General features: G+C 51.8%; 1 protein-coding gene across 11 annotated transcripts in view; it reads right to left on the bottom strand.

Annotated features, from left to right (window-relative positions):
* CAMTA1 (calmodulin binding transcription activator 1) overlaps positions 1-22,874 on the bottom strand; it is an 833,565-nt gene that overhangs the window by 549,663 nt on the left and 261,028 nt on the right. For 9 of the 11 annotated variants that reach the window (XM_057499667.1, XM_036925330.2, XM_036925331.2 and 6 more), the window contains one exon: positions 22,715-22,782. In XM_057499667.1, coding sequence (XP_057355650.1) covers positions 22,715-22,782 — 68 coding nt within the window. Of the gene's footprint in view, positions 1-1,390; positions 1,488-18,905; positions 18,988-22,714; positions 22,783-22,874 lie in introns of those variants that run through there. The other 2 variants (XM_036925342.2, XM_057499669.1) reach the window with 2 other exon arrangements.

Raw genomic sequence — 22,874 nt, 5'->3', positions numbered from 1 at the left:
TGACAGAATTGAGGGCTTTTCTTAGCCACCGAAAGTGTGAGAGTGCCTATAAAACCGATGCCCTTGACGTTGCTCCTGGAAGCAGGTTCACTGTCTTTGAGAGATAATTTTATGAAACGTGTAACGTTGCATCCCATACATTAACCAAAAGCATGGCCCTGAGATTTTAATTTCATCCCTGAGGACATCTTAGATGTAAAAAACAATGGCAACTCTATCACCTAAAAGCAGACAGTCCAGTGGACCCTCTGGGCCCATGTGGGGCGCCTCCCAACTGTCATGGAGTCAGGTCTCCTCCTGACTCCATGGACGGGCAGCGGGGCCCGGGCTGCGCACCAGAGTCTGTGGCGGACAGACCCTAAGATGTCCTCAGTCTCCCGCACCCCCTGCGTTCACAGCCTCATGTAATCCCAGCAACAGAGAACACTGAACCACACGAACCTCGTTGCACCATTTACTCTCTGTGATCCTAAGCAAGGTAGGCAGCATCTTGAAGCCTCGGTTTCCTCATCTGTGAAGTGGTGATAATAAGCACACACACCCTCAAGGGGCGGCTGTAAGGATTAAAGGAGACAAGTACCAAAAGGGTTTAGTATTTCAGTCAGTCAGCCTCTGCTAGGGATCCCCAGGGGAGCAAGCCCTAGTGGTCACAGGCATCCATGGAAAGTAAGAAAGTAACTTCTCTCCTGTGCATCAGAATGGTACTAGTTACATCCCTAAGAGAACTGAGAAAAGACCACTTCATTTTCTGGACGGCTTAATTCTCACGGGGAACCCCAGGTAGGAAAGACTGTGCAGGCCTTCAGTAGCTTCTGCTCTGGCACCAGGGGGCTCTGCCTGAGTCCCCTTGCTCCTGCTACAGAGGGATTTGCCTACCCCACCCACCAGTCAGCCAGAAGACCCCCCAGAAGACAGATCTCAGAGTGGTTTAAGGGCAGCAGCATTCCTTGCCAATAACAAGCATTTCCCCTTGTGTTTTCGGCTAAGGCGTTCGTCCCTATTACCTCTCTAGGACTCAAATTTGGCAGGACAGAAATAAAAGCGACGCTGCTGCCTCTGGGAGTTGCCATCCTTCTCCTCGGATTATACTGGTGTGGAAAGGAGAGCAGGAGAGGGGAGGTTAGGCGCTCTGGCGAGCGTGTCTCTCACGTTCAGTGCTTCGGTTCATGCATGTTTGCTTCGCAGAGGCCTATGCAGTGCCTCCGGTGCTGGGTGTCGCCTGGGCCCCAGCTCAGATGACAGTGGGACCAAAAGGTTGGGTTTTGGCTGGGCCATGTGGCTTGTGATTGGTTCTGGGGGACACTGCACTGAAGGAGTCGTTTTAATGAAACAGAGCAAGGGCTAGCCAGTCTTCAGAGAAAACAGAAAGCATTTAATCCTTTAATTTCTGAAATTTGAACTCACATCAGGGGTCCTTTAAGAGCTCTGTGAAGGAAGGCGCGTTCCTGTGCTCTAGACCCCAGGCTGCGTATGAACTGCGCGGGTATCTGGGAAATACAGAAGTTACCAGCTTAGCAAATTATTTCTCGTTTCACACAAAGATAAACTCTGTTCATTACACATGCCACACTCTGCTCTTCAGCATAAAAATCAGCTTCTGAAATCAGCTCATCTTCTAACAAGCACGGTTTGTCATACAAATGGGCCTGTCCTCAGTGAATCTCAATAGCGAGGCTCTCCATTATGTCAGCAACTTCCTTCAAGGCCTCCTGCCTCAGTCCCTGACCTGCACACGCGTCTGGTGCCGCCAAACCCAATCTGCTTCTGATGTTTAGTGTGTGTTTGCAAAAGCAAATGAAGGGGCATTTATGCAACACACTGGCACCTGCGTTTCTTTCACAATGAACAATTTCAAGCAATGTGTGAAAATGCAGGCATAAACATTTCTGACCCCAAAAACCACCTTTTGGTTAGAATCAAAAGCACCGAAGCCCTGACCAAGTGGGATACCCAGAATCTGAAGTCTAAATCTGACCCCACCCTCCTCCTAAAGTAGGAGAACCTGCAAGCTTCAGTCAGCACCGCCAGGGGCAGGGAGAAGAGTGGAGGGATTCTGAACGTGTGTCCCAGCAGTCAGACCTGGTGGCGTCCATCAATAAAGGCGACCACCAGCAAGTGAGGACCTGAGAGATGCCCTGGGCCTGAATCGCATACCTGAGCCGACCCACTGACCGGGCATGGAAGTACATGAAGCCCCTTGAAGTCAACACCTTGGCCGAACATGACAATTAAATCAGTCAGCCAAGTGCCTAAGAGGACCCTCAAGGGCTGCGACACAGGACAGAGAGGTTTTATAGGAAGAGTAAAATGCCAGCAAAGCTCAAAGGGCCATCGGAGGAGGGTGGGCACAGATGGGACCACAGACAGCAGAAGGCAGCATGAAGGGCCTGCAGGCCTGACAGGGGAGGAGGGGCCGCGGGGGGGGCAGGGGCAGGGATCACGAACAGGAGGGGCTGGGGCTGAGAGAAGATGAATAAGGGCAGAGAGATGCTGATTTGGGGGTACAATAAAAGCTCCCTGTGCTGGTCTCCCCTTCATCCGGGGGTCAGATAAACCACCTCTCTCCTCCATTCCCTCTATGAAACCCAACCCTGGAGGCCCCTCTCCTGCCTGGGACTGGAGGGTGCAGGCAGTGTGGTGGAGTCAGTTCATACCCACTCAGATCAGCAGGCTGTGGTCTTTTCAGGTTTTTGAGCCACTTGGGCTGTTAAACCTTTGGTACCTTGAAACCAGCTGGGTGGGAGTGTTTCTACTATGGAATTCGGCAAATGCTGCAAGGCAGCAACCCTGCCCCTGCTGCTCGACACCCACCAGCACAGCCACCACTCTGCGGGATGCCATGCATGTCTCAACCCGTCCACTGGACTTCTATGTGCACCAAGAGTCAGTTCTGTTCATTTCCAAACCTGTCTGTGCCAGTGGATTTCTTTTTTGTCATAGTGTAAAATAAATAATATAGAGAATAATGGAACGTGAGAATAAAAAGAAAGATGGTTGTTGTTTCTGTGGAAACTAAGCCAAATGCTTAGGAAGATTCAGTACAAATGAGTTTCTTAAAGAATCAGCCAAGTGAGGATTGATTCAATTATAAAATATCTGTGGGGGGGGTCATAAAACTCTAGAAGGATTCTGCACCCCGACTGCCTCACAAGTGGCCTTAAGTTTTCCTTCCACTCTGAAGAAACCTCAGTTGGAAATCGTCTTCCAGGATACCCTGCATGTGAGGGATCACAAGGTGACCTGTGAAAAAGGACAGAACTCACCCACAAACAGCAGGCCCCCACTAGGGAAAACCGAGGTCACCTTGGCCCCAGGTCAAAAGTTGGTGAGGCAATACCCACCCATAAGTGACTTTTTAAAAGTAACTAATTAATGCCTCAACCCAGCTGTCAGTGGTCAACCACTAGAAGTCGTCTGCCAAGGATGATGGTTGAAGGCCTGAGTAGATGACAAGGAGCAAAATAGAGAGGAAGAGCCAGCCAATGGGACAGGGAACGGGGACTCTGAAGGTGGGCTCTGTGGTGGTTATGTCATGGGTCAGCTTGACCAGGCCCCAGCCTGCCTGCCCAGCTAGTTGGTCAAACATTATCTTGAGTGTATCTGAGATGTCTGTGGATCAGATTACCCCTGAAATGGTAGATTAAGCAGATTGCTCCCCCTAATGCAGGTGGGGTCATGCAGTCAGATGAAGGCCCAAATAGAACAAAAAGGCTAACCCTGCCGTGAGCAGGTGGGAGCTCCTGCCTTGAGGTGGGACGTTGGTCTTTTCCTGTCTTCACTCCGCAACTGAAGCACTGGCCCCCCCGGGGTCTCAAGCCTGCCGGCTCTCAGGCAGAGCTCCACACGGCCCCCCAGGTCCCCAGCTAGCGGACCGATCTCGGGGCTTGTCAGCCTCCAGTCCTGTGGGCCAATTCTTTATAACAAGTATATGTACCCCCCACCACCACACACACACACACCTCATTGGTTCTGTTTCTCTGGAGAGCCCTGACCAACGCCGAGGGCCACTGGGACCCAGCAGAGGAGCCCCCCGGACCGCTCGCCGGAGCCGGCCCCTGCCTCTCACGGCGGCCCTCTCTGCCCCGCCGCCGCTGTGGTCTGGGTGTGGGTGGCCTCACCAGCGCCGAGCTCTGAGGATAAGTCAGAGCCTTATTCCTGGCACTCGGCATGGGTCAGGTGCTCCACAGAGTCAACCAGAGAGGACGTGACAGAGGGTCCATCAGTCTGTGGGGTCAAATACTGCAAAAGGCCAAGGGGGTTGAGGCCAGAGGAGAGGCCCCTGCGCGGGGCATGCGGGTGGTCAGGCCACGGTGGGAGACGCGAGATGAGCCAGGAACGGTGGCTCGGGCCAAGCAAAGGAAGGCCCACGTGGCCACAGGCTCCTGGGTTGTCTCACTATTTTACCTCCCAGACAGTCCGAACAAAGGTACCATGAGCCAGAAACCCCTACGTCAGTGTGACTTCACTTTTGCCAGGCATTCGCATGCAAGAAGCACTTCCTTCTCTCTGGCTGTTACATTTCTGAAGCATAAAGTACATTTTTAAGCACAAGAATATCATTAAAGGTTAATTATGAGGAACTTAAAGGTTATTTTTGCATATCTCACCTCTTGGACAAAAGCCGCTTCCTCATTACCGTGTTAGAATATCAATTAATCTGAAAAGCATTTAAAATGCCACAAACTCTAACTTTATTATGATATTAAATCCCATGAACAAATATGGGCTGCCGTGCTCTGTGTGTGCAGGGAGGGCTGCCTGCCACCCCCGTCCTCTCTCTGTACACCTGTAGCCACTATAGCCCCAGGTCCTCTCCTTGAGACCAAGGCAGTCGGGGTCAGAAGCTCTCTGCCCAAGGGAGCTGCATCCTGCTCTTCCCGCCTCCAGGAGCCCCTCTGGTTACAGGGGCCACGCAGGCCCACCGGAGCAACAGGCCAAGGGCACACGGGGGAACCGCAGCCCAAGCCCACATGCGGGGGCTCGGCCCATGGCCAGCCAGGCTCCTCCGTCCCCCAAGGCCAGCAGGGCCCAGGGCCTCCCGCTGATCCTGACAGAAAAGGATGGTTCTGGCCTTAATAAAGTTAGACCGAGTTTCACTGAATAATTTATCTGCACACATTGCAGTTCACAGAGTTGCTGTTTCTTTCGCTGATGCTACACTTCCCTGGGTGAGCCAGGGGAGTCCAGTGGAAGGACCAGGAGAGACCGAGCCAGTGCACCCCAGACAGGGAACGTGAGGCTGCCCAGGGAGGCTTCCACCAGCGGGCAAAGGGTGGGGACAACGAGCCAGCACTCTCCACAGGGGCTGCAGCAAGGTGGGGCCCACACCCACGGCGCCACCACCCGGGGCCCCAGCAAGTCCCAGAGAGCAGAAGAGACAGACGATGGCCCCAAATACCCGTCTTCCCCGGGACCGGCAGGAAAAGATCCCCAGAGATCTGGCCCCCCTGAGGGACACAGAGCCAGACGGGTGGCTGGTGGTCCCCAGAATGTGTGGCCACCAAGAGGGACAGAAGAGAGGGAGGGCCTCAGAGCTTATCAGGAGCAGCTGGGGTCTGCTGGGCCTCCAAGGAGAGGGGGAGCCAGAACCCAGGGGCTACACGCTCGGTCTGGGTCAGAAGATCTAAGGTCAGCATTCAGCTCCTCCCCTTGCAGACCATGTAACCCTGGGCAGGTCGTCTTCATTTTCCATCTGAAAATAGGGACCATATCTCCATCTCTGCCACTTACAGCGAGGGCGGGCATGAGAAGGCAAAGTCCGGCTCTCTGAAGAGTACACAGAACTGGCCCCAAGGTGGGTATTAGTCAGATCATCTGTAGGTACCTTGAGAATGACAAAGAAAAAGCCCATCTGTGCCTATAAGGGACACATGGCCCTAAGTTCTAAAAGTAAGAGAGCAGGCTTGAAAGTAGTCAGACGTGGGAGATGTCCGAAGGGCGGCAGCAACCAGCAGCTCAGCCCAGTAGCCCTGCAGCAAACGCACAGCTCCTGAAGCACAGGAACACCCCCAAGCACCCTGCACAGCCTCCCCAACGTGGGGTCCCGGTAATGTGTTAGTAAGATAAACACCCCCACTCCTGCCAGAGAGAGACCCATACACCCAAACTGTGAAGCAAAGATGTGTGAGGATCATGGTACCTGTCACCACGCATGGGCTGCATTTCCTTATTAGCTCCTTTAATCTTTGCAGTAGCCCCAGGAGATGGGTATCATAAGTCCATCTGACAGGGAAAAAAAACATCTGGGACTCAGAGAGATGAAGCAACGTGCCCGCTGGTCACCGGCTATCACGCATCCAACACCATCCTCCTAACTCACAGGAGGCAGAATTAAAAGGGACCCAAGTGTGTCTGTCTTCAAGTCCATGCTCTTAAAATCACACTAGACTTCCTGCTCACAGAAGCGTTCAGAGGTTTTCTTCTCAATAGAAACGTCTATAAAACCAGTGACGATGAAGCCAGGACAATGTAGTGTGGGAGGCAGAATCACGCTCCTCAAATCTGTTCCCATCCTAGGCGCTGGAACCTGTGAATACGTCCGGTTACATGGCAAGGAGAGTTGCGGCTGCAAATGGAATTAAATTTGCTAATCTGCCAAGCTTAACTGGGGAGAGTAGCCTGGATTATCCAGATGTGATCATAAGGATCCTTAAAAATGGAAGAGGGATGCCAGAGAGGAGATCAGAGACCCCAAGAGGCTTCAGAGAGATGCTGCATCTTAGGATGGAGGATGGGGCCCTGAACCGAGGATGCCGGTGCCCCTCACAGCTGGAAGAGGCAAGGAAATGGATTCTCCCCTGGAGCCTCCGAAGGAATCTGCCCGCACCTCGATCTTAGCCCTGTGGGACCCACGTTGCCTTTAGACCTACAGAACTATAAGGGCGTGTGTGTGTGTTGTTTCAAGCCACTAAGTCTGAGGTGATTTGTTGTGGAAGCGATAGGACACTATTGTAGGAGGGATGGGTGTGGACGTAGGAGTCACATAACAGTCCCCAAGCTGGGAGGGACCTGGGGCCATGGTCTGCTGGCACAGGAAGAGGACCAACCTAAAGGAGGCACGGAGAAGCCCAGGTCAGCACCGTCCCTCTGGGACCAGAAGGCAGAGCAACCTCCCTGAAAAGGCAGGAATCCGACCCTTCTAAGAACACCCGCTCGTCAGCCCTAAGTGAGCGGCACCTGCCTGTAAAAACAGCACTGTCCTCCAGGGTGCTGATTAAATATTACAGCAGGAAGACCCGCTCACCCCTGCAGCGGGGCTAAACAACTCACAGTGGGCTCACGTGAAAGAAGCGGCAGACCGCACGGGGCTGGGTCAGGCCGGCCGGCCCGCATGAGCAATTCACCTATCAGGTCATTCTAAAACAAACGGGATGAGCTGTTGAAAGGATTAATTATGGGCTTCTCAACTCTCCTGAAGCACAGTAGCTAAAAATCATTGCAAATCGATGTCTGTTAAACTGCCTCTGAACATTCCAGCCCTTCAGGAAAAGAAACTTTTAAGAAAGTGGCAGGGGAGGGGGCGCAGGGGGGCTGATGGGTCAGGATACAGGTCTACATGGCCCGGAAAATGTGCTCTGCTCTTTGTTAACAGGGTGCCCTGGCAGCTACTGGGAGTGATGGCTGGGTGGTATCCAGATCTCAGAAGCAAATTAAGCCAACATCTGGAGCCCAGGAGCATGCTCAGGAGGAAGAGAATGAATCACTTCAGAGTCAGATGAATTGGATTCAGAAACACCTTGAGCCTCCTTGAGCTCATTTCCACAATGACCGACACTCCCTTCCCAGGCTGCCACAGGCAGGAGAGCCTCTAAGGCCAAATCTGCCCCCACAAGGAACCAGACAGAAGCCCACCCACCAGTGAAAAGGCCAGGTCATGCCAATCCCACGCCGGGCTCCACACCCTACGGCTCCCCAGCCAGTGAATTCCCCCAACCTGGAGTGGGGTGTTGGATCAGAAGGGAGGGCTGGGCTGCAGAATGGGGCCACCCAAAATTCCCTAAAACCAAGTAGTTGGTTTGCTCTCTCTGGCCAATGGGGCTACCCCTCTGCTCTTTTTGAGGGTGACATCTTGATTGGTGGTCTGTGGAGCCGTACCACAGAAGGCCTTTTTACAGATCACTCAGGGATGGCAAATGGATGTCAGCACAAGTGGTAGTGGCCTTCGGAAACAAGAGCTGTGTTAGGACGGCTTCTGAGGCTGAATCCAGCTCACGGAAAACAGATCATGATTAGGGACACTTGCCCTGGGTGTTGGTGAACCCAACAAATTCAGAATCCAGGATTTGTCGTCCCTGAATCCAACTCAGACATTTTAATGCGAAGGAAACTGAGTCCCAGAGAGGTAAAAGCAGTTTGCTCGAGGTCAGACAGAAAGTGAGCATCGATGCCATGATTAGGGCCCAGCCCCGCCCCGCCTTTCTCATCAGTCTCCATGCAGCACATGATCATGGCGCGCAGCCACTACTGGCACCAGGGACCCCTGCCTCCCCTCAGTGTGAGCTGGACCTTGTGGCTCCCTCCAAAAAGCAGATTTGGACAAAAGCGATAGGCTGTCTCTTGGGAGATCAGATTCCCAAGAGTCTGGTGCTGGTCTTGCTCACCCTCTCCTTCTTTCTAACTTGCTCTGATAAAGCAAGCTGCCATGCTGGAGAGGCCCGTGCGGGGCCACCTCTGGCCAGCAGCTGGAGAGGACCTGAGCCCTCACCCAACAGCCCCCGAGGAACGAGTCCTCCAACAAACATGCATGTGAGTTTGGAAATCTTGCTCGAGTCTTCAGATGGGTCTGCAGCCCCAGCTGACATGCGGGCTGCACCCCTGTGACAGATCTCAAGGCAGAGGCACCCAGCTGAGCTGTCCCGTGTTCCTGACCCACAGAAATGGTGAAATGATAAATATTTGTTATTTTAAGCCACTAAGTTCCTGGGTAATTTGTTACACAGCAGAAGATAACTAATACAGTGATCCATGAATATTTTTGCACAGATGAACAAATGAGTTTGGCCCTCTGAGCTTGGCCTCGTGTGCTTCTTTGGACTCTCTCGGCAACCACCTCCTATTTGCAGTGCTCTTCTCTGTTGAATGTCGTGACGTGAACCCCCAGAGTTCTCGCGCCTCTTCCCTCTGTGAAACATGTTTATCCCAAGGATCATGTTTGGTAGTTGAGAACGACACGAGACTTCAGGCCATCATGCTGTGCAACCATGAAAACAGAAGCAAAGAACAATTGATCTGGGCATGTACAGAGCCCAGGGCCATGCAGACTGCCGTTCTGAGCAGGTTCCAGTGAGGCAATCAGAATGGATACACGGGTAACACGAGGTCCTGATGCTCAGCACACTTCACTCCTTCCTCCTCATAACAATAGATACTGTTATAGTGCCGACTACACAGGTAATCGGGGAGACTGAGGCAGGGGGGTGAAGTGACCTGCTGCTGGTAAGCGGCAGAACTGGGATTCAAACCCAGAAGCTGGCTCATGACCACCATCAGCACGGATTCTCTGCATTGGCAGCAGGGTTTCTCAACCTCAGCACAATGAACGTTTGGTGCTAGATAATTCTTTGAAGTGAGGGGCTGTCCTGTGCACAGTAGGATGTTTACCAGTGTCAATGGTCTCTACCCACTAGATGCCGATAGCAGGTCCCCTCCCACTGTGACCACCAAAGGTTTCTCCAGATACCGTCAAATGTGCCGGGGGTAGCAGGGCATGGTTGGGGAGGTTGCCAAAATTGCCCCCAAGACTGCTCTCAAGTGCAGCAAGAAGTCAGCATGATCCCAGTGACCCACCAGGGTGACCTTGCAAATGGGTCGGCTCCGTTACCCCTGAGCTGAGTGCAGAGGGAAACACAGATGCTTTCAAATCAGGCAGATGGGTTCAAACCCTAGCTCGGGAAACTTCCTGCGCTACCTAGACCTGCAGCGAAAGGGGCCAAGTGTGTGCCTGCAAGGGCAGCTCTGCCTCCTTATTCAGCCTCTGCCAGACGCACCCCTAGGCTGAACGCAGATGAAGACATCTGGGCGGCAGCCCCCTCCACGCAGCTGTTCCCCCTGTCACACTTGGCTTCCATTCTGTGGCCCCTAGAGCCTTATGATCGTTTATGCCAAAGCCACCAATTAATCTGCTCGGTGGTTTCAGAAGGAGAAAAGTCCACGTGTCAACCCCTGTCCCCTATCAGGGCACACCATATCCCCACCAAAGTTCTCGGTTTTCTGATTGAAATTCACCCTTACAAATGTTGCTGTGCTGTTTCTCCCAATGAAATCAATTGAATCCAATTGATCTTGGCCCCATTTTGCATTCCTCCTACAGCTCCGTGTGCATGTGAGCGCACGCGTCCACACACACACACACACACACACACACCAGGCTCTCCTGTGTATGCTGTCTGGGAATTACTCTCTAGTCATCTCAGATATGCATGACTTGTCTCTCCAATTGGATTAGGGGCTGTGTTTTCCATGTCTTTGTAGCTGCACGGTGCCCCGCACAAAGGGCACTCAACAGAGGCTTACCGACGAACGCTAGACATTATGCAATTGCATTTCAGTAGCCCTTCTCCTTGGCCCACCTTCCAGCCAACACCCCTAAGAGACAGGCTGTCCCTGGTGGCTTCCCCACCTCCTCCCCTGAGGCAGCATGTCCCTGCACGTTAGTGACCCTCTGAGTTGACAAGACCACTCTCCCAAACCAGACAGAACCCTGGTGCCCCCTGAGTCACAACCCAAAAGTGGAGATGTTAAGCCACCTGTCCGCCTGTTGGAATCCACTTTTCTGGGCCAATTAGGGGAAGTTTCAGGAGAGCAGGTTCATGAGATGCAGCATCAAATGCCCTCCTCTGAAACGAAGGCTTACCAAGGATCGACTTCTTCAGAGCAAACCAGTTTTGCTGGAAAATTATAATGAACACTTGGTGATGCAGAGAAAACAGTTTCACTGAGTTATAAATACTCCCAAGTGCCCCTCTACTCAGGGTGGTTAAAAATTATTTTAAAGCACAAAGACACTGAAGTTACGGGAAAAAAAGTATTCATATATGAGCTGGAAAGACCTGAGCTCTCGTTCTAACTTATGTAGCTAATCAGCCAAGAGACCTTGGGCAGGTAACAGCATGACTATGCCTCAGTTTCCTCAACCCTGAGCAGAGGGAGCTGGTGAGACAGGAGAAGGCCGCATTCGGCACTTGGTTCCCCACCCCCCAGCCCTTCTCAGTAGCCCAAAGCACCGCCCACTTCTCGGGGCTATTTCAAGGACTGAGATTCCAGCTTTGAAGGGGCTTTGCAAGCGATCAACAGCCTATGAGGCCCCAAGAAACACTCAGCATCGGTCTATAGGTCGCTGCTGTAAGCAGCTTTACAAACTAACATAAACCAGATCTCAAAGTAATCAATATAGCTAAAAAATACAAATAAAAACTGAAACTGTAGTTAACCCTTGGCTGACAGCATTAAGAGCTGGGACACCCCAGCACACACCTCCCAAAACTCCATAGGACAACCCAATTATTTTTAAATCAACTTTGAGGTACATGCATCTATCATGTGTCCTTCCACCAGGATGTACACCCTCAACATGTTTGGTTTGGGCTAATATTGAATCTTGTAGTTTTTGGAAAAAACAACTGTGAAAAAAAACAGCCAGATGCTCGCTGGAAGAGACCCCAGACCTCCTCCCAGCACGCCTACCTCCCAGTGCCCAGTGGGGACTGGGAACACAGAGGGGAGATCCCCAGCAGACTCATGGGATTTTCTTCAACTCATGGCAAGGTTACTTCTGTGCATTCAGACACTTATCCAGGTGATGAAGCTGGAACTTTCTGGCAGGCGGTAAACTCACAAAGCAATGACCTTAACTTAGTAAATTAATTCCAAAGCACAATTGTTTTCAATCTTCATTTAAAATCAGCCTTCGTTAATCTAGATTTAATGACATAGGAAATGGAAATTCCCTTAATAAAATAAGTTATGAATATTTATCATCCCATTTTACCTGAAAATTGAATAATTCATCAATTAACTTTACTATTAATTATTTAATGCAAAATTAATAAACTGCAAAACTCTTACGTATCTTTGCAGACCCTGGGGCACTGAGTAAGGAAATTAATCACCAGAGAAATGGTGTGACTATGGATGGTTCCAGACAGTCACCGGTGGGAGGCATGGGACTAAGGGTGGAATTTCTTCACCAGAGGCAGAACCAATCTGCTGACTCATAAGTGAAGGGAAAGATTTTTTTACTTGTCTTGGAATTCTGTACCACAGCCAAAACAGAACTCAAAGTTTGGCAATTATTTCAAGAGAACATCTGCCCCGTTCATTCTCTCTGCCGCCCCTCATCAGCTTTGCCATCAATGTTTTTCTAACAGGTGGACGGGCCCGCAAGGTGACCTACTGCATCCCGCAAAGCCCCTCACCCCGAAGCCTTGGTCAGGACCCTTTTGAAGAGGAGGAACTGAGCACACAGAGGTCAGGGCGGGGTGGGTTAAGAGGAGCACAGAGTGTGAGGGGACGAAGGGACAGTGGGGTGTGACATCAGCCAAATGCTGAGCAGGTGACACTCTAGGGGCCCCAAAGCTTTGAGCTTAGAGCCGCAGAGCACCCAAGTCCCCCAGGCGGCCTGGCTCACGGGGAGAGCCTCAGGCTCCCCACACGTGGTGTAAGGTCAGGTCATGCTGTGCCTTCTGAGAGGACATCTTCAGACGAGCAGTGCCTCGGTCTTCCCATCACTGACATGGGGTCTGCAGAGGCAGCGGGAGCTCCCGGGTTTCTCTGTACTTCCATGCTTGTCCTCCCAGCTTATTCTCCACCCCAGGGCAACCAGGAGAGGCTGTTAATCGCATCTGCTGGTCTACCTGCCCTGCGCAGAACCCTCCCCTGGGGGGCCCCCTGCGTGCCCGGCACGATCCCCGAGTCCGGGTCTACACAGCCCTCCCTAGCCTCAGCCCCCCTGTGTCTCCAGCTCCACCACTCATGGCCGTCCACCCTCACTACCTTGGGGGCAAGGACTTTCTGTGGGGTCACAGCTCCACACCCGCCTGCCGGCAACCCACACCTGCCACAGCACAGCTGGCACTGCCGGGCTTCCTCCTGCCCAGCTCACCCGCTCCAAACACACATGGGCACACACACGGGCATGTGCACACACTCCTGCTCACACACAGGCATGTGATACACAGGCACACATACACTCGGGCATGCTCACACACGGGCACACACATACATGCACACATGCTCACACACTCATCCTTCAGGTCTCTGCCCACACTCCCCCCACTGGAGGGGCAGCCCCTCCCTGCGCCCATGCCTCCTGGCACTCCTCAAAATCGCCTTTCCTGTAAATGCTCTGTCTTACTCACCACCACACCCCCAAAGCCCAGCACAGCGCCAGGCACCCTGCAAGCAACCAGAAGAACTCACTGAACAAACAGATGAAGGGGGCTCACCAACAGTGACGCACGGTGACAATCTGGTGTCATGAAGTCAGGATGAGAGGCGCCACATGTTTAAACTCACGGGAGAAGACCATGTACCTTCCCCACACAGGGTCCCCCCAGGCCCCAGATCAGAAGGGCAGCAACTCACGAAGCTGGTGTGAGCCTGTGGCAGAGGAGGCCGGGTATGTGTGTGTGTGTGAAAACCTGTGGGGAAGGCACGCACAGGCCGGGCTCCTGGAGCGAAGCCAGTGCATCTCATCTGTTTGCACACAAGTTTGTTCTCCCCTGATTTCACTGCCTTTCTCTGCAGCTTTGCCCTTAAGCCTGGCAGCAGTCCGGCACCTCCATCCCGGCGCCAGCTGCCCTTTTACTTGCATACCCAAACCCACCACCAAGTCCTATGCCTTTTTCCAGACTTCCCAGAAAACCCTGTCCCGAAATCCCCCAGCCCTCGTCAGGCCAGGGAGGGGACCCCAACCAGCAGCCCAGAGGCCCCCAGCCGCCAGGCCCCTCCGCCCCGGCCCGGGCTCCCTCTGCCGTACAGTCACCTCTAACGAGGCAGCTCCATCAGGAGCAAGTCCCTCCCCAGGGCGCTCAGGGCAGCCAGTACAGAATAATTTATTTTTTCTTTTAGGGAAAATTTTATTTCATTCCCTCTTATGAAATTGTTGGATGGAAAGAAGGAAACTCTTCCCAGATAGTTTTTTCTTACAAAAGAGAACAATGACTGAAGGATCAGGGTGTGTGAGTGTGTGTGTGTGCACATGCATACTGTGTGTATGTGGGTATCGTGTATTTGTACATGTGTACATGTATGTGTATGTGCATACTGTGTTTCCATGGGTGTGTGCGTGTGTTGTGTGCATGTGCATAAGTGCGTGGTGTGTACATATGTGTATATGTTGTATATGTGTCTGTCCATGTATGTATCCATATGTATGTGTACATGTGTCTATAACTGTGATTGTGTATATCTGTGTATTGTGTATGTGTGTTATGTATGTAAACACACACACCACACAAAACACAAGCTCATGTGGAAGGTGGGCTATGCAGTAGTTAGAGAACCAGAAGGTTTTTTGCCTTTGTCTTTGGTTTATTTTGAATTTTTTAAAGCCCCATAACAGAGGGCCATGGAAATTGTAATAGCAAAGACAGTGATGCCTTCTGACCAGACTGAGACCGGCCCAGGTCTCCAGCCCACAATTCCCAGCTAATTTGGGAATTACGCATTGCACAGAAAATCATGAATGGCAGAAGCGGTCAACCTCAAGAACATGCCTTCCCACCTTTCAACGCCACCAGGCATGGGACGGCTCCCTCCCCTGCAGTGGCGCCATTTCTAGATCAGAGTTGACGCAGAGGGAATAGCACTGGTGCCAGCCCAGGCCCATTACAGAGATACCAGGCGGTCCTGATTTCCCAGATCCAGGGGAGGGAAGCGAAGATGCCGAGAATCAGCTGGTGGGCGGGCGGCAGAATGAAAGGCAGCTGCAGCCTGGACACTGGCAGCGGCGGAACACCTGTCGACTTGGGCGAACCCAGTGCCAGTGAACTACCTCATCTTCAGAAACAGTCCTCACCGCTCAGTGGTCCTGCCGCAGGCATCCTCCTGGGGGCGGCCCACAGTCGGGGTGCTCCAGCACCCATCTTGCATGGCAGGCAGGCCAGTGAAAAGCTCCCAACATGGCAGACCTTGGTATGATCCAAGGAGACACGGTCACCGCCACGTAGAGACGGACGGCATCCAGAAGCTGTTGGCAGGTGGCAGGCTCGGCACACTGGGTGGCCTGGCAGCCCCAGCACCCCTGAAATTCTGCCCGGGCAGAAGCCACACCATGCCCTGTGTGACCGGCAGAGGCTCTGACCCCCGGTGGTGGGTGGGGAGGCGGGGAGGCGAACGCTAGGTGGGATGTCCACCAGGACACGTGCCTCTGGGGCTGCACCCTTGCTCACCGGGGTGTCTGCATCTCAGCAGCAGAGTTTCTTGAGCACTGAGTGGTTGTGCATTTAGAAACCTCAAACCTGCAGCATGAAGCATTTCTCCTTGAAAAAGAGAGAGAGAAAAAGCAAAAAGCAAGAGAATGATCCAGCAGGTAAGACAGAGTGAGCCTGAGAAAAGAGCACGAGGAGACAGAGCTGGTGGCGAGAAGAACCGAGCACAGCACCTCCCAAAGGATGACAGAAAGGGACGGAACCAGGTAGGAACCCCGAGGCCAGAGCAAAGAGGCACCAATGCGAGAGCAGGTCAGAGAGGGCAACACGTTCTCGAGAGACGGAAAGCACACACAGGTTGGTAAGGGACATGGCAGAATAGAAGCAGCTAAACCCATGTGCCCCGGAGGGGACGCCAGAACAAGCCACTGTGCCCGCGGAGCCCAGAGAGCCTATTGCACCGGACTAGTCAGGTGCCAGAGAAGCTAGAGATCAGCCGTGGGCGGGAGGCGCGAGGGACTGCCATCTGTGCAGGAACAGTTAGACCTCCGCAGGGCCCCCCATCTGCCCCAAGCAGCCAGGCGTCCAGCTGGCCTCTGCCCCCACTGGGGGCATTTATTCTCTGGAGAAAGAGACCCTGAAAGACTGCAGACGTGGAGACAGCAGAGGAGAAGCAGGAAACATGGATGTAGACCAGGAGAAATCGTGAGTTAATGGTGAAGTTCCAAGCTCCTCTCCTGCCTGGGTCCCAGGCCCCCAGCAGACAAGCCAGCCCAGCCCACCGGGCAGCATATTGACAGATACTTCTCCAGAAAACTCAGATGGCATCTGGAGATGCTGAACGTCAGAATCCCCCAACCAAAAGCTGGCTACCTCCACGAGCAAGCCCTTCCCCGAGGTGAGGATAAACACGGTGGGTGGTATGGAGGAAAACATCAGAACTAGAAGAATTGAGTGCGGCCACTCCCGGGAAATAGGGCTGAGCTGCCCGGGCAGAGGACTGCTATTTTTTCTCACAAGCCTATTAGGACCATTCGACTTTATTAAACTAAGTGCATGGATATTTTTAATGAAAATAAAAACAGTAAAAGAAAGTGGCGGCAGGAGCCAGAAGCTGGTAGCTGCACAGCCCACGGAGACACGAGACAGACGTCCATTCCCCTCTCGTGGCTTCCTCCCAGGGAGGGGGCCTGGGACTGGCACTCCTGGCGCTCAGAGGTGAGGAGGGACATGATGCGAGCTGGCTCGGCTGGCCGTGCCATGCGAGCAAAGACACGAGAGCCCCATGTGTGTGACAAACTCGCCCTGCCCACCTGCAAAGAGGGCAGCATGTGCAGGCCGCGCAGCCCTGAAACGCAGACAGCCCGCGTCTCCCTGGGCACCACCTCGGCCCCTCCCACCCGGTGCTCAGAGGGGAGGTGGTGAGGCAGCCTCACTGTCTCCTGCTCTGTCTCCTCTGTGTTCTGTGATTCCGGATAATGAACTGGAATCTGGGGCAGACCCACTTCCGAGACCAGGGATTTCCCACCACCGTCGAGACACTAGACACGTTATCAGGATCCAGGTCACAGCTAATTGCCTGCCTCATCTGCAAAGAGAAGGAACGACAGGACCCCGAGGCAGACGCCTTCCGGGGAGGTCCCCGCGAGTCCGGAGCCGGCAGGCAGCCCCCCGTGAGCTCCCCTCACGCTACATTTGCTCTTTGGTTAATGATGAGAGTTTGGGCCTCGCTGAGGATTTGCTCAATATATTAGGCAAATACTGAAATAGATGTAACATGACACATCATTAATGTTAATTTGATAGCAGGTCCCCAATTCAGCACAATGCGAAGGTCACCACATTGAAATGACTGCTGGCCCAGTTTATTTTTTCTTTATAGTTCTAAAGAACAGAGTTCCTGAAATGATGATGGTATAAGGATTCCGCTTCCAAAAGCACCCCCTACACACACACACACACACACACACACACACACACACACACACACACACATTTTAAGTGTGCATTTCCGTGGCAGTAGGTACATACATATGGTTGTGCAACCATCCCCACCATCCATCTCCAGAACTTTCTCATCTCCCACACCGAAGCTCTGTCCCCATTAAACACCCCTCTCCAGCCTCTGGCGCCCACCACTCTACTTTCAGTCTCCACGAATCTGACTCCTCTACGGGATGCACAGTATTAGTGCTTCCCTGACTGGCTTATTTCACTTAGCAGCATTTTCAAGCTTCATCCAGGTTGCATCAAGTGTCAGGACTTCATTCCTTTATTCTTCTGGAATCTTTTAATGATCCAAATGGGATCTCCAGGGATTTTTGCAATTCTATTCCTTCTTAAGAAGAGACAGACAACGAGCTCAAGATGAGAACACAGTGTCCAGGTGCCAGGCAAGGGCTTCCCACTGGGAAGGCCCAGAGCAGACAGCCCCTCCGGAGCTCTGGGAGCCTGGGAGGAAGAACAGGGTGAGAGAGCAGAGGTGGAGGGCTTGTCCACCTTCCGGTGAACCCACCACCTGGCCCGGAAGAGCCAGGGAGGGAAGCAAGGCTCATCTGGGGCCTGGAGAGCCGGGAGGGAGGGCCAGGCTCCCAGGGACCACTCAGGTCTCCTGGAACTCGGGTCTCCGTTCTCTTCTTTCCTTCCAGACCCCCGCCCTCTACTTGGCCACTTTACTACTTATTGACCAAGAAGCACTGAGTGTTCATTACAGGAAAATTCTATTACTAGACCTTTAGTGCATCAGTATTCAGGTGCTATCTATATAAATCTAATTAATTAATTAGATAATTAATAGCATTTCCAGCCTCCCTCTAACCAGCATACACAGGATTCCAAGGAAGGAAGTGTTTTTAATTCCTTTTTGAGCTTTGCGTATTCCTTCCAGGGAAGGTTGCACGTTTCCCAGGGGAGGAGAAGTAAATTATCAGGATTGCTAAATTTTGCAGCCTGCCTGCCTGTGCTGCGCTCTGCTCTCTGCCCTGCGGGGGAGTATGCAGTAGTTCTCCTGCACCGCCCGCTACTGGGGGGCTAAGTCCATCTCAGACGGACGGCAAGGCAGCCACATGGCCCACGCACCTGAGCCATGCTCACCGGCAAAGGAGGCCTGGCTGGTGCCCGGCTCTCCTCAGTGGTTCGAAGTCAGGGAGATGGGAGGTGGAAAGGAGTGGAGGAACTATTTATTGGGCCACCTTCAAATCCCCATACCCGCTATGTGCAGGTGACGTATAGCATAAAAGCTGAGATTGTGGGCTTTGCAGTAAGGTGATCCTGGATTCATATTCCAGTTCCACCACTTGCTGTGCAATCTTGGACAGATCCTATACCCTCTCTGCATCTTGCTGCCTGGCGGGGTTGTTGAAAGGGTTTAAAAGCACAGCACGGGACTCACAGAAGTGCCCCAGAGCACAGCACTGGGTCAGTTAGCAGATCCTAAGGGGAGATAAATAAGACAAAAATAAAACAGAGCAAACCCCGGGCTCATGGTTCCTACCTCAGTCGGGTCCATTTCACAAATATTTACTGAGATTCTACCAGGCGTCCAGCACCGTTCTAGGCCCTGGGTGTCCGGCACCACGAGCATGCCGGGCTACAGAGCCCTGTCCTCATGGCACTCTCACTGTGGGGGAAAGGAGGTCAGATGATGAATAAATGAATTAGACAAATAAATGGGGAAACATGTCACGGGTCAGAGCATGATGAACTCTCTAGAGAAACTCAGAACAAGGGGAGAGGAAAGGGAGTCTGGCTGAGCGGGAGGCTGTGGCTTTTGATCGTGCGTTCAGGGAAGACCTCACAGAGAATGTGACACCCGAATCAAAGCCCGGAGAAGGAGCTGAAAGAACATTCTAGGCAGAGGGAAGACGCCCTTACTTCCAAGATTCAAAATTCACCTGGTGGGGTGGGGAGTGTGCAGCTCCCTAAGGGCTCCAAATGGTATTATAGTGCTGACCACACAGCAAGTGCCAAATAAAGACATCCAGAGGGTGATTTTCAAACTGCCGTTTCCAGAAGGTCCCAGTTGCTGATAATACAACATGGGCTGTTTAAACATTCAACAGTCCTGTCGTGGTGCGGTTGCCACCTGAGAGGCCCCCGGCCCTGGGAGCCGCCGTGTAGCACACCTCATTATTAAACAGGTGAGCGGGGCTCCGGGGCCCTTCTCTGTAATCAGGGCAGTCTCTTAGCAAGAGCTATATTTATAACCCCCAGCCACCAGCAAGCCAGGGAGACAAGGCGTGGGTCCCTCTGCAGCTCCTATACCAACATCTATATGTGAACTGATTACAACAATTAATTTAATAGGGATTCCTCCACACAAACAATGTATCATTTTATTAGGAAACTATAAATGTCAGTGGTGCAATTCATTTTTATTAATTTTCTAAAATGAAATTAGCAGTGGTGATGGCGGCAAACAGAAGTTGTATTGCCTTCTCATTCAGCAGAGTATTGGTGTCATTAATTCCTTAATACCAGGAGGCTGGTTTGTATGAACTCAGCAGTTAACTGCACCAATTAATTTCAATACTAGAGACGGGAGGGGGGACCCAAACTCAACTCAACAACTAATTTAGGAAGGTTCTTGAACAGCCACAGCAACTCTTCCTCCTCTTGGGACAAGAAGCTTTCAAGTGTAAACACAAGGTGGGTATTATAATACTAATAGGAAACATTGTCTTCACCCTCTGCCTTTAGGAAAGAAATTCATCCTTCCAAAGCCTGAGGAAATTTGGGCAGGTGGCTCCTGAAGTCAGCCTCCAGCAGCCCGGGGACAGCCCCTCACAGACAAGAACAGTGAAGTCCCCGTGCACAGACACAGACCCTCACAGCACGCCAGGCAAGGTCCCAAGTATCTCATTGGATCCTCTTAATGACCCAATGAGGACAGGATCAACATCAAGTCCATTTCATACACGAAGGAAAAGTGGAGCTTTTAAAGGGGCTGAAATGACTTTCTAAAAGTCACAAAACTATCGAGTGACAAAGCCAGGGCTCAAACCCATATTTATCAGTATCTGAAACCCACATTCCTTCTCTTCTGCCATGCGCACCCTTGTGCATGGGATGGGAAGTCTCTTGGCTCTATTTATACTCCAAAAAGTCAAGTGAGTCAGGCATGACCATGAGTGACATTCACTCCTCACCTGAAACCCAGACTCTGAAAGCAGAAACACGAGGCCAAACTCCCCCCTTGAAAATTCTACTGTTCTGCAGTCAAAGGGCAGCTGATGCACAGCACGTGTCTGCTCATCCAGAATCAGGTATATGGCCTGGGATGTATTCCAGAGAATCTCACTCTCCGGTTAAGAGGAGCTCTTTCCTCCCACTTGGATTCAAGGAGTGTTTCATCCAGGAGTGAAGGGCATGTAGAGAGCCTGGCGGCTGCTTGAGATGAAAACACTCATAGTGCAGAAGCAGAAATCAGACAGACGTCCTCTCCACAAAGAAACTAGGGCAGCGGTTCTCCAAGTCTCAGACCAGCTTCATCCCATCACCTGGGAACTTGTCAGGCCCCACACCAGGACTACGGAGTCAGAAACTCTATGGGTGGGGTCTAGCAGGGTAGTTTAACAAGCCCTCCAGCTGATTTTGACGCCCACTCAAGTTTGGGAATGACCACCTTGGGAGAAGATGCCCCCAAAAGAAAGGAGAATGAAAGTACCAGGCTCTGCATGATTGGGGATATGGCTGTGCTCACCAAATGGTGAGCATTCGATCTCCACTCCACCCCTGCCCACAAGCTATGGAAAAATATCCTTCCGGCCCCATTCGTATTGGGCTTGGCCACAGGAATTTTTTTAGCTAAGGGATTTGTGAGCAGGTGTGACCTATGATGTCATATTCAGCAGGGGTTTTCTCTGCCTACATGGACTGCTTTGGGCTTTTGCATCTCTGCTATTTTCCATGAGAACCAGATGTCCCAGACAGTGGGGGCTTCCTCAGCCTGGGCCCTACAAGAAAAAGATACACGGAGCAGTCCTGCACCCAACTCAAAGCCACAGCCAATCCACAGACCTGCGAGCAGGAAATAAAAGTCTGTTGTTAAAAGTAAACTAAGTTTGGAGATCATTTCTCACATAGCATTATCACGGCAAAAGCTGACTGATACAAACCATTTGATTTTGTAGCAAAGGAAATCACAGCCCCAGAAGACTGAGGAATTGAGGACCTCCTGCAGAGGGATTCAGACTGAAAGGCAAAACCTCAGAGCCGGCCTCTGGCCCCACCTGGGGGATGTCGACCTCAGGAACTGCCCTCCCTCTCCTCAGATCCTTGGACCTCCTCCAAAATGGAAATTTTGTGCCCTCAGTGAAAGGACACTAACCAGTAAAATCCTAAGCTTAATGAAGTAATATTTTAAAGTAACTTCTAGAATGAGTAAATATTCTGAGGGATAGAACCCTCCTTCCTCCCTGGCTCAGAAAGGTTGAACAGGTCACGGCTCTTTCCACAGTCCCAGTTAATGAACCTGGAGAATTTGGAGCTTCTGCCCAAAGTGAAACAGACTGGGCATTCCACCTCTTACTCAGACCCAAGGCCCAGTCACCCTGTAAGCCACACTCCAGTGAACACTGCTTAAGCTAAGAAACACCTGCCTGTCACCACTAATAGAAAAGGGGCGGCAATTGGAAGATCACAGCCACATGTTTCTGAAGCTCTAAGATGTAACACACCAAAAATAAAAACTGAGAGCTGGGAGGAAAGAAGAGCCTGCCTTTAAAATAAGCCTTAAGTCCCACTTCACCACTCCACACAAAATAATATCATTTGCACAGGCAGAACCCAAGTCGGCTGAACCTTCGCCAATTCCCTCTATTCCCAAGTGGTGAGAGAAGTTCAGTGTTTGTGGCAGTCGGCAGGTTCAAGGACATTTACTGCATAATAACCCGCAAGCAGCTGTGGCTTCTGACTCAGGAGATCGTCTTCCCACCACCAAGAATAACTTGACTTTCAGTTTGTATAGCACGTTGAGATGAAAGTGGACAGTCAACTGTAGTTTCCCTTTTAGGAAGTAAGTTTCTAAAGAACACTGGTGGCAGGTGGGCACTTTCCCAAAATAAACTTCCCCTGACGTCCCTGCCTGCCAAGGCTTTCAAAGCCCCGTCTGCAGGATCCAGTGTTAAGCTACCAGTTTCAAAGTTCCAAGTGCGCTGTTTTTAAGCCACCTGACTGCATTCACTGCCGCGGCCTCAGTCAGTAAATGAGACCTCAATGTCACAAGCTATCACACGCAACATGGCATTTTCAACTTGCCCGTGAATTGACTGGCCAAATCAGGTAATCAATGACAATCCATCCATTCACTGTACATATTTGAAAAACTGCAAGATCTGGGACATTACCTTGTCTTAGGGGATGTGGTTAGCCATTCTTCGTGTTTCTCAAATGTTATTAAATAAGCTGCAATTTCCTGAAACAGAAGAATAAAAAGATAATAACAACAATTAGCTCACGTTGGCTCCTGAGAGGTAAGCACATTTTTGTTGCTTCCCAGCTGCTGTC

This window comes from Manis pentadactyla, chromosome 4 (assembly GCF_030020395.1).
Source record: "Manis pentadactyla isolate mManPen7 chromosome 4, mManPen7.hap1, whole genome shotgun sequence".
Lineage (NCBI taxonomy): Eukaryota > Metazoa > Chordata > Mammalia > Pholidota > Manidae > Manis > Manis pentadactyla.
The sequence above is the reverse complement of the archived record's forward strand: the minus strand, read 5'-3'. Positions and strand labels throughout refer to the sequence as shown.